The 17,443-nt window shown below is 42.6% G+C and overlaps 1 protein-coding gene across 2 annotated transcripts in view; it reads left to right on the forward strand.

Moving 5' to 3' along the window:
* Nucleotides 1-17,443, forward strand: part of LOC144496608 (mast/stem cell growth factor receptor Kit-like) — a 91,905-nt gene that overhangs the window by 61,652 nt on the left and 12,810 nt on the right. For both annotated transcript variants that reach the window (XM_078217211.1, XM_078217212.1), the window contains exons 14-16: nt 2,803-2,944; nt 14,296-14,384; nt 17,162-17,289. In XM_078217211.1, the coding sequence (XP_078073337.1) occupies nt 2,803-2,944; nt 14,296-14,384; nt 17,162-17,289 (359 nt within the window). The remainder of the gene's footprint in view (nt 1-2,802; nt 2,945-14,295; nt 14,385-17,161; nt 17,290-17,443) is intronic.

The raw sequence follows: 17,443 nt of genomic DNA on the forward strand, positions 1-17,443 counted from the left end.
CAAAGGAAGTGTGTCTGCCAAGGCAAGAGCAAGTAGCAGCGAGTGCAACAAATTTTTCAAATGTGATATTGAAATTTAATATTTCTGAGAAGAAACAGCCTTTGTAACGAAGCCCCATGTGATAGTCTCTCAAACCTGTGTGGGGTTACGGGGATAGGGCGAGGGGGAGGGCCTGGGTAAGATACTCTGTCAGAGTCGGTGCAGACTCGATGGGCTGAACGGCCTCCTTTTGCAATGAAGGGATTCTATGATTCTATGGATTCTATGACTTGTATCTTTATTACTATCACAGCATGGCACCTATAGCACATACCCAGGAAAAAATGCTTAGACTTCAAGTAGGAAAATTACTTTTCAAAGGTGGAATTTCTACAGGAATTCACCCAATAAATAAACTTTAACTTTAAAACTTTAATACTGTATCATATTCACAATCCTTTGACTTGATTTAATTTGATTTATTATTGTCACATGTATTAGTATACAGTGAAAAGTATTGTTCCTTGTGCACTATACAGCCAAAGCTAAAGTTTAAAGTTTATTATTAGTATCACAAGTAGGCTTACATTAACACTGCATGAAGTTACTGTGAAAATCTCCTAGTCACCACACTCTGGCACCTGTTCGGGTACATTGAGGGAAAATTTATCATGGCCAATGCACCTAACCAGCATATCTTTCAGACTGTGGGAGGAAAATGGAGCATCCAGAAGAAACCCACACAGACACGGGGAGAATGTGCAAACTCCACACAGACAGTGACCCAAGCTGGGAATTGAACCCGGGACCCTGGCAGCACTGCTAACCATTGTGCCACAAAGTATACTGTTCGTAGAGAAGGAAATGAGTGAGTGCAGAATGTAGTGTTACAGTTATGGCTGGGGTGTAGAGAAAGATCAATTTAATGCAAGGTAGGTCCATTCAAAAGTCTGGTGGCAGCAGGGAAGAAGCTGTTCTTGTGTTGGTCGGTACGCGACCTCAAACTTTTGTATCTTTTTCCCCATGGAAGAAGATGAAAGAGAGAATGTCCGGGGTGCGTGGGGTCCTTAATTATACTTTCCATATGCATTTTGATTAAAGCTTTAAAATCTAACTGAGCGAGAATTACAGGGGCCTGACCAGCATGTGGACTGCATTGTTTGTCTGCATTCCATGAGACTTACAAAATTTATGATGTGCTGAGTGAGCTTAAAGGTATTTTGATACGTGACTCCAGCACATAGTCATTGAGATCCACAAGCCTTGTGTGCCTCTCCTCCTGGTTTAGGTTTAGTCATGTCTCTGCTCCTGAAAGAAACCTTTCCAATTAAACTGGAGACCAATAACAACTTGTGTGGCTCAACAAAATCTCTTTTTTTTTTACTTGGTCGGTTTTCTGTAGGTCACCTGTCTTTTGTGGGGCTCTCATGCATTTGTTGTCAATTGCTTGACTTTTGTGTGAGAAAATTACAAAATGAATTTCTAAACTAGGAAACTAATATTCCATTTAAATAGAGTACAAATTGGTCATCAGCCTTACTTGAAAGTGATTGAAAAGGCCAATCATCATTTTTGACTTTCGATTCCCTGATCTTAGAGATGTCACCTGTTCTGAAACTTCTAAAGTTATCTTGGGGCCACCGATCTTCCTTGGTTGATCTCAAATTAGTAAACTTACTAATTTCCACAAATAATGCTGGCCAACTTTCCCATTTGCTGCTATTACTTCATGATGGCCATATTTGAACATGTCTGCAAAAGGGGTTTGTCACATTTCTGGTATATTATTAGTCACCTGTTAACTGTTCTGGTTAATGTTACACTTACAATACCTGCGTCTCAGCAGGAAGTGAGATGTTCATAATCTTGAGATATGAGAATGCAACAATGGCCTGAATAAAATGGCGGGAAGAGGTAGGGGTAGACGGCTCTCACCCCACCACTCCACTTTCTGGAAGCGGAGTGGGTGTGGAACAGACTGCTCCACACTTGCTCGCCCTCCAGCAATAATGAGCTGCAAGCAGGCTTAACAAGGGCCAAGTGGGACTTCTGCCTCCTACTGGGAAGTGAGTCCTACTCTCTGGAGCTGCCTGCCAATCAGATTGGCTAGTAGCTCCATCAGTCCTGGCAGCACCAATGGCTGCTGTGGACTGCTAGAAGAGGAGTAAGAAGGCCCAAGGACCTCCAAAGCTGGTGAATCTGGAATCTTAAATGGAAGGGTTTGGGCAGGTCAGGAACAAGGCCAGTAAGAGGGGGCAGGGAGGGGGGATGTGGGGCTGGCGGGGGGGGGGGGGGGGGGGTGGGGTTGAGTTTAAGGCTTTCGGCATGTAGGAAGTAGGGGGCATTTCAACTTAGATGGGCAGCCCCCTCTGATCTGTAAAGAGCAGCCCCTAAAGATTGACCCCACCCCCACTTCCTTACTGACCTTTGATGAACGTAGTTAGGAAATGAGGCTGCCCACACCCACCCCACTGTCCACTCCCAATGTTTTATGCATGAGGAAGTATATTATCAGGATCTATTAGCTTGAAAACAAGTCCAATTGACCCTTGATGGTCTATTTAAATATGGCAGGTGAGCTGCTGTTTTCAGTGCCGCTCCCCACATTATGGGCGTGAGCTTGGGGGTGAGTGGGAAGGTGGTGGGGTGGGCACCTGCACCCACCCCCGCCCTATTTTATGTGCCTCCTCGCCAGAGACATACCTGATGGGGGAACATAAAATGCAGCCCAATAATATGGGGGTTAGACAATTTCTGGGGGCTTCAGTTAACCCTGAAAAATTCTTCCGTAAATGATAAATAGATTTACCATAAATGTTCCAGGTCCAGTTCTGGTAATCACTGAATACTGCTGTTTTGGTGACCTTTTGAACTTTCTGAGGAGGAAACGAGATTCATTTGTTTGGCCAGAAAATGGAGAACAGAATCTGGAGAAGACACTATATAAGAATATTCCAAATCTGAGGTAAACATAAAACTAACACTATAAACTTCTCTGAAAAGTTCTTGCATGTGCATGTTTAATTGTTATGTGCCATACTCACAATAATGATCTTCTGCAGGATCCTAAATTCAATTCTTAATGATAATATCTGTTATGTTTTGTGGTTGTTGCCCAGAAATTCCAAAACTTCAAAAAACCCCAATCTTGATATGTTTTCACATCAATTGTGTTTCATTTTGATTCCCCAGCTTTTTATTTCAAATGCTTTAATGTTGAGATTAATGGTTGGTTATTAGGTGAATCTCATACAAACAACAACAACAATATGTAAGGATCTAATGCTTGATTTTAATGGCATCCAAGGAGATCTTCAAAATGATCCAGCCTAATTTTGGGCCTGATAAAAGGTTATTCATTTTAAACATTAACCCCAGTACTCAGTCTCCACATATAATGAGACTTTTACTGGTCCACATGAGGTAGTGAGGGTGGCAAAACTGAGGGGTGTCATGGCAGATCGGCTCCCCAACATTGTCCTGCCTTTAAGGAATTTTACTGACAGCAACATCGGCTTCGGGTATGCTTCCCACACAAGGAGGCAGGAAGCAAATTTAAACATTCAAATGCCCTATTCAGGGCAATTTTACCAGGTTGTCAACTTTTAGCTGATGGCGAGTTAGGTTGATTGGCCATTCTAAGTTGCCTCTTAGTGTCAGGGGGATTAGCAGGGTAAATACATGGGGTTATGGGGATGGGGGCTTGGTGGGATTGTTGTTGGTGTGGACTTGATGGGCCAAATGGCCTCTTTCTACACTGTTAGAGATCCTATGATGTTTCTATCAGTTCTGCTAGATTTATTGGATAGCTATTCTAAAAGCCATAATAACTTTGTTCAAGGCAACATGAAATAAAAATAAAAACGTGCAGGGATTAATAAAAATCTTTTGTGTTTGCTACTAAGCAGAATTTATAGCATTAACAATATGTATAATTCAGTTTCAAACGGTGGTCACTGTCATGCTAACTGACTACTGAATCAGTCGCTCATCACTGCATATTCGTTGCAAGCAAATTTCCAAATTGGGTGCTGACTCAAGTCTAGTTGATATGCCAACAAATTTATTATTCAGAAAAATACTCAGATGAACTATTTGATGCATATTGACAGGAAACACAAGTGCAACTTTTATTTCTGCTGACTTGAGAACTCAGGCTGCATATTGCTTTTAAAGAAGCTATTTGTCAAGATGGATGAACAGCAGTGTCACTGTCTATTTGCTCAGTTGCTTATCAAAATTGTATTGGGCCCTGTTGATATTACATTTAATTTTAATGGTATCCTGGGGTCAAACTGCTGTTTCACAGCAGGACCTCAGCACAACTCTTGACAATGTGAACAGGATGCCATATAAACTTCCAGGAATAGTGGCTCCATTATATTACAGGATTGCTCCCTAAGGCAACAGACCATCCTGAAATGGGCCCCTTCATAACTGAGAGTGCCATTAATGGCAAATGTAAACAACAGCAGTCTGTTTAGGTGGGTTTAGTCAGTTATTTTTGAGATCTGGTCATGAGCAGGATGAGCTCTGAGCTAGTCTGTACAGTGTTATGGTTTGGGTTAGCAACTCCAAAGTGTTTTATGAAGCCCACCTGAACCACACGTTTTGCATCTTGCATTTGGTTCGGATAAGCATGAGATGTTTCACTTCAGGTATGACTCAAAAGACCCAGTAGGGAGCTTTTATCAAACAAAGTTTATTTAAGAATACAGTTAATATGTATAGCAAGAAAATTAGCAAGAATTTTTTAATCAATTACAAACAAGAAACAGAACAACCACTATAAATGTTTAAACCTTAATGAATACATATAAGCTGTTCTAATCAAAACCAACCTCCATAGACAAAAGACCCTTTTCACAGGTTTAACACAGCACAGGCCAATGGTCACATGATGCTGGGATCAAGGCCGTTATTTGAATTCTGCAGTCCAATGCTCTTGAGACTCAGAACAGTTTGGAGACAAGACAGCTTCCCCAGAAACCCCAGAGAGACTTTTTTCTGCACCATGGCAACTTTAGCTTTCAGCGAACTGGTAAAACTTTCAAAATAAAAACAGAGAAGGAGACTTCTTTCAGCTATGCTTCTAACACTGCAGCTGAAACATGACCTCTTGTCACCTGACCTGCCCACAGTTTTTCACTCCTTTTCTCGCCTCTCACAATGACATCACCTAAGACTGTGATCATGATTTTTTTTAAAAAGTGTCTTAAAGGGACACTAACGTCACAACAGGACAATGAGGTTATTTTTTTATCCCATGTGGAACTTTTCCCAATATTGGGGAAGATTGATGACACAAAGGCAGCTTGCCCATGCGGATATTTATCTAATTACCCTTAAAGTCACACATTGGTCTCAATCACTGCCTGTGGCAAAGTATCCTATCTTCCAATAACAGTCCACATAAAGACATTTCTTCTAACCTTCATACTCTCTTAGCGAAAATTCAAACTGATTACCTTAACTGAATCCCAAACAAAGCAAAATTTTCCCATTCACTCCATCAAAACGCCTCAGAATTTTAATAACCTCAAGTAAACTTCACTCAGTCTTCAATCTTCCAGTGCAATTGTCCCAATATCACAATGCTTTCCTCACAATTCCTGTTCCTGCTATCATATTGCTGAATGCATGCTGCACATAATGGTTCTTCATAATGGTTTGTGAAATATTGAACAGAAATTTAGGCTACCCCACAGGCAGGATTTCAGGCAGGGGGCCCATAGAATTCTCTGAATGTCCTTCCCTCACATATCTGCAATTTTACAGCGGTAGGTGAGGTATAGCATGGTCCACCTGCCCTCGCCCAAATGGAGGCCAAATTGGTGGCCACTTAAGGGCCGTTTCCCACTTGGTGCAGTTCAGCTAGCAGGAGACATTCAGGTACAGGGGTGATGCCTGGCAGATCACCTTGCTCGGGCATCTATATTTGGCACTCTTTCTGGTTTGAGGCACCTTTGCCAAAGGTCTGCCATCTGCCACCATTACCACCATCCACCCCCTCCACCTCTTTGTCCCGAACCGTGTGCTCTCCCTGTTTGGGTTCTGTCTCATCCTGCCCCTTCATCCAGACCTCCAGCCATGACCTCTCCTTCTGTCTCTACCACGAGACATACATAAAAACATATAGAGAAAATAGAAGCATGAGTAGGCCCTTCGAGCCTGTTCTGCCATTCTTTATAATCATGGCTGATCATCAAATTCAATACCCTGCTCCCTCCTTCCCCCACATATTCTTTGATCCCTTTAACCCCAAGAGTTATATCTAATTTCTTCTTGAAATCACACCTTTTGGCCTCAATTACATTCTGTGTTAGTGAATTCCACAGATTCATCACTTTCTGGGTGAAAAAATTTCTCTTCACCTCAGTTCTAAAATGTTTACCTTTTATCCTCAAACTATGACCCCTAGATCTGGACTCCCCCTCCATCAGCAACATTCTTTTTGAATCTATCCTGTTTAACCCTGTTAGAATTTTATAAGTTTCTATGAAATCCCCTTTCACTCTTCTAAACGCCAATTAATATAATCCAAACCAACTTAGTCTCTCCTCATATGACAGTCCTACCACCCCGGGAATCAGCCTGGTAAACCCTCTATAGCAAGAACATTCTTCCATAAGACCATAAGACATAGGAGCAGAATTAGGCCACTCGGCTCATCGAGTCTGCTCCGCCATTCAGTCGTGGCTGATATTTTTCTCATCCCCATTCTCCTGCCTTTTCCCCATAACGCCTGATCCCCTTATTAATCACAATCCTATCTATCTCTGTCTTAAAGACACTCAATGACTTGGTCTCCACAGCCTTCTGTGGCAAAGAGTTCCACAGATTCACCATTCTCTGGCTGAAGAAATTCCTCCTCATCTCTGTTTTAAAGGATCGTCCCTTTAGCCTGAGGTTATGTCCTCTGGTTCTAGTTTTTCCTATTAGTGGAAACATCCTCTCCACATCCACTTTATCCAGGCCTCGCAGTATCCTGTAAGTTTCAATAAGATCCCCCCTCATCCTTCTATACTCCAACGAGTATAGACCCAGAGTCCTCAACCGTTCCCCATACGACAAGCTCATCATTCCAGGGATCATTCTTGTGAACCTCCTCTGGATCCTTTCCAAGGCCAGCACATTCCTCCTTAGATATGGGGCCCAAAACTGCTCACAATACTCCAAATAGAGTCTGACCAGAGCCTTATACAGCCTCAGAAGTACATCCCTGCTCTTGTATTCTAGCCCTCTCGGCATGAATGCTAACATTGCATTTGCCTTTCTAACTGCCAATTGAACCTGCATGTTAACCTTAAGAGAATCTTGAACAAGGACTCCCAAGTCCCTTTGTGTTTCAGATTTCCTCAGCATTTTCCCATTTAGAAAATAGTCTATACCTCCATTCCTCCTTCCAAAGTACATAACCTCACACTTTTCCACATTGTATTCCATCTGCCACTTTTTTGCCCACTCTCCTAGCCTGTCCAAGTCCTTCTGCAGCCCCCCCGCTTCCTCAATATTACCTGTCCTTCTACATATCTTTGTATCATCTGCAAACTTAGCAACAGTGCCTTCAGTTCCTTCTTCCAAATCGTTAATGTATATTGTGAAAAGTTGTGGTCCCAGCACTGACCCCTGAGGCACACCACTCATCACCGGCTGCCATCCTGAAAAAGACCCCTTTATCCCCACTCTCTGCCTTCTGCCAGTCAGCCAATCCTCTATCCATACCAGGATCTTACCCTTAACACCATGGGCTCTTATTTAACAGTCTCGTATGCGGCACCTTGTCAAAGGCCTTCTGGAAATCTAAATAGTTCACGACCACTGGTTCTCCTTTATCTAACTTCCTTGTTACCTCCTCAAAGAACTCTAACAGATTTGTCAGACATGACCTCCCCTTGTGCTGTGCTGACTCAGTCCTATTTTATCATGCACTTCCAAGTACTCTGCGATCTCATCTTTAATAATGGACTCTAAAATCTTGCCAACGACCGAAGTCAGGCTAACTGGCCTATAATTTCCCATCTGCTGCCTCCCTCCCTTCTTATGCTGCACACAATACTCCAGGTGTGGCCTCGCCATCGTCTTATACAATTGCAGTAAAACACCCCTATTCCTATACACAAATCTTCTCACTATGAAGACCAACATACCATTTGCCTTCTTTACTGCATGCTGTACCTGCGCGCTTACTTTCAGCGACTGATGCATGAGAACATCAAGGTCTTGTTGAATATCCATCTTTCTCACTTTACACCCATTCAAATAATAATCTGCTTTGTTATTTTTGCTACTGAAGTGGATAACCTCGCATTTATCCACATTATACTGCATCTGCCATAGATATGCCCCCTCACACAGCCTGTTCAAATCACACTGAAGCATTTATGCATCCTCCTCATAGTTCATCCTCCCACCCAACTTTGTATTGCCTGCAAATTTCCCTCACCAAATCATTAATATATAATGTGAACAGTTGGGGTCCTAGCACAGATCCCTGTGGTACCCCACTAGTCATTGTCTGCCATTCAGAAAAAGACCATTTTATTCCAATTCTTTGCTTCCTGTCTGCTAACCAGCTTTCTATCCATCCCAAGACACCATCCGCAACCCTATGCGCTTTAACTTTACATTGTAATCTGCTATGTGCGACCTCGTCAAAAACCTCCTGAAAGTCTAAATAAACCACATCCACTGGTTCTCCCTAGTCAACTCTACATCCTCAAAGAATTCCAGTAGATTTGTCAAGCATGATTTCCCATTCATAAATTCATGCTGACTTTTTCTGATTATGCTACTGCTTTCCAAGTGCTGCGCCGTGAAATCCTTGATGATGGATCTAGCAAATTCCCTACTACTGATGTCAGGCTCACTGGTCTGTAGTTCCCTGCTTTCTCTCTACCTCCCTTTTAGCAACTCTCCAATCTGTAGGAACCAGTCCAGAGTCCAAAGAATTTTGGAAAATGACCACCAATGATCTACTATTTCCAGGACCACTTTCTTAAGTACTCTGGGATGAAGATTATCAGGACCTGAAAATGTATCCACCTGCAATCCCATCAATGTCCCCAAAACCATTTATCTACTAATACTGATTCCCTTCAGCTCCTCACTAAAACTTGTATTTCTCTGAACTTCTCGTATATTATTCACACCTTCCTTTGTGAAAACAGAAACAAAATGCAAATTTAGTTCCTTTGTCATTTCTTTGTTCCCCGTTATGAATTTCTCCCATTTCTGACTGTAAGGGGTCTACATTCATTTTTGTCAATCTGTTTCTTATCACATACTTATAGAAATCTTTACAGTCAGTTTTTATATTTCCCGCTAGCTTACTTTCATATTCTATTTTCCCCTTCTTAATCAATTCCATGGTCCGCCTTTGCTGAAATTTAAACTGCGCTCAATCCTCAAGTCTATTGCCATTGCAACGCCACAACTACCTGGTCAAATAGGCTATGGCACTTAAACTGATGGGACTGCTTTTACCATAGAATACCATAAAATTCATCCAGTGCCGAAAGCAGCACATTGAGTCTGCACCGACACACCAGAAGGAGCATCACACACAGGCACTCTGCTCCACCTTATCCCCTTAACCATGTGCATTTACCATAGATAACCCACTTAACCTGCACATCTTTGGACAGTGGGAGGAAACCGGAGCACCCGGAGGAAACCCACACAGACCTGGGGAGGGAAAACGTGCAAACTCCACACAATCACCCAAGGCTTGAATTGAATCTGGGTCCCTGGCACTGTGAGACAGTAGTGCTAACCACTGTGACTCCACATCACCCTTTAAATTCAAATTTCACCATCTGCCATAGAACATAGAACATAGAACATTACAGCGCAGAACAGGCCCTTCGGCCCACGATGTTGCACCGACCAGTTAAAAAAAAACTGTGACCCTCCAACCTAAACCAATTTCTTTTCGTCCATGAACCTATCTACGGATCTCTTAAACGCCCCCAAACTAGGCGCATTTACTACTGATGCTGGCAGGGCATTCCAATCCCTCACCACCCTCTGGGTAAAGAACCTACCCCTGACATCGGTTCTATAACTACCCCCCCTCAATTTAAAGCCATGCCCCCTCGTGCTGGATTTCTCCATCAGAGGAAAAAGGCTATCACTATCCACCCTATCTAAACCTCTAATCATCTTATATGTTTCAATAAGATCCCCTCTTAGCCGCCGCCTTTCCAGCGAAAACAATCCCAAATCCCTCAGCCTCTCCTCATAGGATCTCCCCTCCATACCAGGCAACATCCTGGTAAACCTCCTCTGCACCCTCTCCAAAGCCTCCACATCCTTCCTGTAATGTGGGGACCAGAACTGCACACAGTACTCCAAGTGCGGCCGCACCAGAGTTGTGTACAGTTGCAACATAACGCTACGACTCCTAAATTCAATCCCCCTACCAATAAACGCCAAGACACCATATGCCTTCTTAACAACCTTATCTACTTGATTCCCAACTTTCAGGGATCTATGCACACATACACCTAGATCCCTCTGCTCCTCCACACTATTCAAAGTCCTCCCGTTAGCCCTATACTCAACACATCTGTTATTCCTACCAAAGTGAATTACCTCACACTTCTCCGCATTAAACTCCATCCGCCACCTCTCGGCCCAACTTTGCAACCTGTCTAAGTCTTCCTGCAAACTACGACACCCTTCCTCACTGTCTACCACACCACCGACTTTGGTGTCATCAGCAAATTTGCTAATCCACCCAACTATACCCTCATCCAGATCATTAATAAATATTACAAACAGCAGTGGCCCCAAAACAGATCCCTGAGGTACACCACTTGTAACCGCACTCCATGATGAATATTTACTATCAACCACCACCCTCTGTTTCCTATCCGCTAGCCAATTCCTGATCCAATTTCCTAGATCACCCCCAATCCCATATATCTGCATTTTCTGCAGAAGCCTACCATGGTGAACCTTATCAAACGCCTTACTAAAATCCATATATACCACGTCCACTGCCTTGCCCCCATCCACCTCCTTGGTCACTTTCTCAAAAAACTCAATAAGGTTAGTAAGGCACGACCTACCTGCCACAAAACCATGCTGACTATCACCTATCAATTCATTACTCTCCAAATAACTATAAATCCTATCCCTTATAATTTTTTCCAACATCTTGCCGACAACAGAAGTGAGACTCACCGGTCTATAATTCCCGGGGAAGTCTCTGTTCCCCTTCTTAAACAATGGGACAACATTCGCTAACCTCCAATCTTCTGGTACTATACCAGAGGCCAACGACGACCTGAAGATCAGAGCCAGAGGCTCTGCAATCACTTCTCTTGCCTCCCAGAGAATCCTTGGATAAATCCCATCCGGACCAGGGGATTTATCTATTTTCAGACCCTCCAGAATATCCTGCACATCCTCCTTATCAACTGTAATACTGTCTATTCTACTCCCCTGCAACCCAGTGTCCTCCTCAGCTATATTCATGTCCCCTTGCGTGAACACCGAAGAGAAATATTGGTTCAATGCTTCACCAATCTCCTCCGGTTCCACACATAACTTCCCTCTGCCATCTATAACTGGCCCTAAACTTGCCCTAACCAACCATGGTGAGATATGATCCCAGAGCATTACCCTGGGTCTTTGAAATACTAATCTGTGACAATACCACTATGCCACTGGCATAGTCTCAGCAGTGGCTACCGCCCCTAGCTCCAACTGGTATCTCCAAATATTGAGATCCCTAAACAGTGGGACCTTTAAGACTGTTTATAAAACCTCCAAAAACTTGGAAACTGTTTGGTATCATTGTGAAGACAGAAGCAACAATAGTGATTCTGTTGGATTCACAAAGAACAGTGTTGGCTGCTGACCAAGTGTGCTTTGTCCTCCCATCCTCCCAAATACTTCCCTTGCCCCTTGACTTACCTTTGCACTTTGGTCGGGGCAGAAATTCGTAAAACGCCTGTAGATCATTTGATTTATTCTGATGAACCCTGGTGGCAAATTTACTTTGGTTTTTGGGCCATTCTGTTCTTTGTTTTATACATTCATGGAATGTGGGTGTCACTGGCTAAGCCAGCATTTCTTACTCATCCATAATTACCCTTGAGAAGGTGGTGGTGAGATGTTGCAGTCCATGTGTTGTAGATACACCCACAGTGCTGTTAGGGAATGAGTTCCAGCATTTGACCAAGTGACAGTGGAGGAACAATGATATATTTCCAGGGTCTGGATGGTGAGTGGTTTGGAGGGGAGCTTCCAGGTTGTGGTGTTGCCATGGTGTTCTGGCATGCTGCAACTACCAGTCATTGACAATATGCTCACTTTCGGCTCCTGAGAGATTTTAAGCCCGATGAATTTCAATCCCGACAATTTCTGTTTATCCATATCCTTCGGTCCGTTTCCAAGATCTTTCCTGTCTGTGCATTGCTGTCAGTTGCTATTTGTCTGAAGGAAAGATTATGATATGGTATCTCATCATGGAATCATTTTCCTATCAGATTCAGGTTTTGCTTCTGTTAGCACTCAGTAGTTCTGACTGAACGATTGGGAGAACTTTCTATATACTCCATGAATGCAACTAGATTTGTTGTGCACTAAGTTATACCAAAAAGTGTTCTTAAATTGGACCCATGAACAATAGGGCAATGCTTTGAGTGAGCGCATTCATCCCACCATTTCACTGTTTGCAGGACTGGAATATAATGAATTAGGAGCAGGAATAGACTCTTTGATCCATCGACACGGCTCTGACATTCCATAAGATCATGGCTGATCTGATTGTGGCCTCATTTCTGGCTAGTCTGATATTGTTTACTCCCTTGTGAATGAAGAATCTATCTAGCTCTACCTTAAAAATATTCAATGACCTTGCCTCCACTATTCTCCAGGGAAGAAAGTTGCAAAGAAACATGACCCCCTGTCTAAAACGGGAGATCCCTTATTTTTAAACTGTGTCCATGACATTCATGATTGGAAATTGAAAATGTTCACATTTTTAAAACATTTTCCCGAGTTAACTTGTAAATGATGATTGCTGCACCTCTCTGTAATTTAAAATAACATATTTAATGTTGGTTTGAAACTTAGAAAATTTTACAGATTTCTAGATGGCATGACATTAATTTCTATACACAAATAAAATCATAGAATCCGTACAGTGCAGAAGCAGGTTATTCGGCCCATTGAGTCTGCACTGACAACAGTTCCACCCAGCCCCAATTCCCGTAACCCCATGCATTTACCCTGCTGATCCCCCTGACACTAAGTGACAATTTAGCATGGCCAATCAACATAACTCGCACATCTTTGGAGTGTGGGGCGGCACGGTGGTGCAGTGGTTCGAACTGCTGCCTCACAGCGCCAGCGACCCAAGTTCAACTCCGGCCTTGGGTGACTGTCTGTTTGGAGTTTGCACGTTCTCCCCGTGTCTGCGGGGATTTCCTCTGGGTGCTCTGGTTTCCTCACACAGTCCAAATTGCCCCTTAATATCAGGGGGATTAGGAGGGTAAATATGTGGGGTTAAGGGGATAGGACAGGACTTGGGTGGGATTGTTGTTGGTGCAGGCTCGATGGGCTGAATGGCCTCCTTCTGCACTGTAGGGATTCTATGATTCTATGAAATGGGAGTATTTGGAGGAAACCCACTCAGACATGGGGAAAACGTGCAAACTCCACACAGCCAGTCACCCGAGACCAGAATTAAACCTGGGTCCCTGGCATTGTGAGGCAGCAGTGCTAACCACTGTGTGACCGTGCTACTTACCAATAATCCTATGATATAATTCCTTTGTTGTCTGTTCACAATCCAGGTCTAAGTCACATTTAGCATTTTACCTCATGGATGGACCCTCCCGTCATCCAATGCAACCTCAGGGAAACATTACTAACTCAAGAAAAATTATTGCACTTGTTTCTCAAACAATTCCTTTTTTTCATTATAAGGAAATGGATTTTATTTGTCCATTTGACATTTCAATTTCCCCTACCTCTTCTTTCAACTATTTTTTCTTCATTAAATCATAAATTGTGGACCACTACAATTTTTGATTAACTCCATATTCATTCTATCCTGATTTTCAGATATTGTTCACAGTTTGCAGATTAGTATGCATATACTTTTTTCTTGATTTTACAGACTTTGTTCACAATTTACAAACTGCTTTGTATACACTTTTGAATTGGCAAACCAAAGATCCTAAAAACCAAGCGATCCTCTCCAGCACATGAAAACAAAAATACCATTGATTTGCTTCAGTGTTTGTTGCAAGTTTATAATCCATTGGTTTATTTCAATTTATTCTTCGCTTGCTATAGAAACAGTTCTGGATCATACATGGAAATGAAGCCAAGTAGTATGATATCTCCACAAAAAACTACGGACAAAAGAAAATCCCCGAGCAAGGGTAAGTTATCTGTGTGTGTGAGTGAACTACTCGTCATTACAATATTTTTGCAACGTGATTAAGTGAGTTGTGAATGTGCAGAGCAAACCAGTTAGTAACCAGGCATGAAGTTCAATGTTACAGAAAGAAAATGGCGCAAGATCCCTGAACACAGGAGCTGAGGATGTGGGAATATTTACTGGTCTTATTTCATCATTTCCTGTGATCTAAATGAATAAGGACATGAATCTGATCAGTGGTGCACAGTTCTATAGAAGGGCCATTGGGACTCAAAATGTTAACTGTGTTTTTCTCCCCAAAGACGCTGCCAGACCTGCTGAGTTTATTCAACATTTTCTGTTTTTATTTCAATGGTGACAAGGGGCTGGAAGATGGCCTGACCTGCATTTCACCAGCTCACTGCTGCTTGCCTTCATTTTCAGAATTGTCCACCATATATGAGTGGGCAAATGGGCGATAATGATGGAAGTGGCATCATGCAGTACATTTTCTGTGATTAATTCCTTAGCAACAATAAACATAAACATGTTTCTGACATCCACCATTTTGGAGATAATTGAAATGTTGAAAATTCTTGTAAAAGAGTGTGCAATCTCTCAGTCCATGAAACTTTTGATTTATTTTTTTTAAAAGCAGCCTCTTTCTTTAACAAACCCACCAGAGGAAATTATCTTATCCAGCTGCTGCAGGTTCCCCATACCTGAGGCCTACAGCTGCCATCTGTCCAGATGGGCAGCCTATCGCAGGCAAGAGTCTAGTTGGACAATGCCCAGAATTATAGCCAATTCTCCAGGGCCAAGAGAGGAGAGGATGGATGGGTGCTGACTTCATGCTGCATTTTCACCAAAGCAGAAAATCTCATCTTGTGACTCAAGACCTGATTCAAACTTTGAAGGATTTCAGTTTAAAGGGAAAAAAAGAAATATTTATAGAGCATTTCACGATCACCAAACCTCTCAAAGCACTTTACAGCCAATAAGTACTTTTATGCAATCTATGAAATACGGCAGCTAACTCAGGCTCAGCAAACTGCCACAACCAGTAACAGTATAATAACCAGATACTGTGTTTATTGACAAAGGGATAAATATTGGCCAGGACACTGGGAATAATTCCCCTGCTCTTGATCAAAATAGTACAATGGTTTTTCCCTAGCATCCACACAAGCAGGAGATGTAGTCTTGGTTTAACATCTCATTCGAAATACCCCCCCAAAAGTGCAGTGCTCACTCAGTACTGCACTGGAGCGTCAACCTTGCTTTTTGGCCTGTAGCCCTGGATTGAGACTTGAAACCAAAACCTCATGACAGAGGCAAGTGTGTGAACAACCCCACCACAGCTGACATATAAACTGGTGGTGGTGTAATGGTAATGCTCCAGGCTAATCCTTTGGGGACATAGGTTCAAATCCTACCCTGGTAGTTGCTGAACTTTGAATCCAATTAACAAATCTGGAATGGAAAGCTATTCTCAGTAATGGTGACCATGAAACTACCATCGATTGTTGGGCAAACCCATCTGGCTCACTAATGTCCTCTAGGGAGGATATCGGTGCTCCTTACCTGATCTGTGACTCCAGACCTACAACAATGTGGTTGACTCTTAACTGCTCTCTCAAATGGTGTGGCAAACCACGCTGTTCAAAGGTAATTAGGGACGGGCAACACTCACATTCCTGGAAAGAATTCAGACAACCACGGCAGCAGCTGTGTTGCAGCAGCAGCATAAAAAAGCAAGTCGCTTTGAAAATGTCAACTTTAATGCTTTTGTTTTTTCTGCTGCATGTGATTGCTGTAATATTGACCTTTATTTTACCATATAGCTCATAGGTCTATGAAGGCAAAATTTGATTTGAAAGTTGTGATCATCCTTCCATGCGAGTAACTTATGGTCAGGACTTTACAGGCACGCATGCCATGGCGGAGCTGCAAAACCCTGGTTGATGAAACTGATATTGGAAGTTGTGAAATAATAAATAGTTCAACGTTATAATCCCAGTTTATAAATGTGCATATTTACATACTATATCATTACATCAATGTGACACATTTAAAGATACAGTTTATGTAAGAGTTATATAAAGAAAATAGGAAATTAGAAAAGTATGCAAACAGCTGATATTTGCATGCATCTGATTTGCAAATGAGTGGATTTTGATTTCGCTGTACCTGCACTTTCTGTGCTCAAAATTCACAGAAGTTCACAAACTGGCTGCATATTGCCTGCTTTACAGCAGTAACCACACTTCAAACTATCCCATTGACTGTAATGTACTTTGGCCTGCCCTGAGCTTACGAGAAATGTTGTATAAATTCCATAAAGGTTGTTTACCTGAGGCTGCCAAATCCCAAGATCCAATGCAAAAATGACCCTGTACATTTGGGCAGCACGGTGGCACAGTGGTTAGAACTGCTGCCTCACAGCGCCTGGGACCCAGGTTTAATTCCTGGCTTGGGTCACTCTGTGTGGAGTTTGCACATTCTGCCCGTGTCTGCGTGGGTTTCCGCCAGGTGCTCCGGTTTCCTCCCACAGTCCAAAGATGTGCGGGTTAGGTGGATTGGCCATGTTAAATTGCCCCTTAGTGTCAGGGGAATTAGTAGGGTAAATTTATGGGGATAGGGCTTGAGTGGGATTGTGGTCAGTGCAGACTCAATGGGCCGAATGGCCTCCTTCTACACTGTAGGATTCTATGATTAATGCAATCTTTATTTTAGATTATACAGAAGAGGCATTTTTAATTATTGTTTTGATTTAACATCAAATACTTTGTTTTCTAGAATCGTACAGTGATAAGGAAAACAACAATGAGGTCACTGAAGAGGATAACCTGGCTCTGGAAATCGAAGATCTTCTCATCTTTTCCTATCAGGTTGCAAAGGGAATGAACTTCCTCGCCTCGAAGAATGTAAGCTTACATCATTCGCTAAACTGTTGGTTAAAGACCATTTCAGACTCACTGGGCGGAATTTTACTGCCCCTCCTGCCAGTGGGATTTTTCAGCCTTGCTGAAGTCAATGGCCTTTAGTACAACTCGCCGCATTTTCTGGTGTCACTCCCGC

The sequence above is a fragment of the Mustelus asterias genome, chromosome 1 (assembly GCF_964213995.1).
Source record: "Mustelus asterias chromosome 1, sMusAst1.hap1.1, whole genome shotgun sequence".
Taxonomy (NCBI): Eukaryota; Metazoa; Chordata; class Chondrichthyes; order Carcharhiniformes; family Triakidae; genus Mustelus; species Mustelus asterias.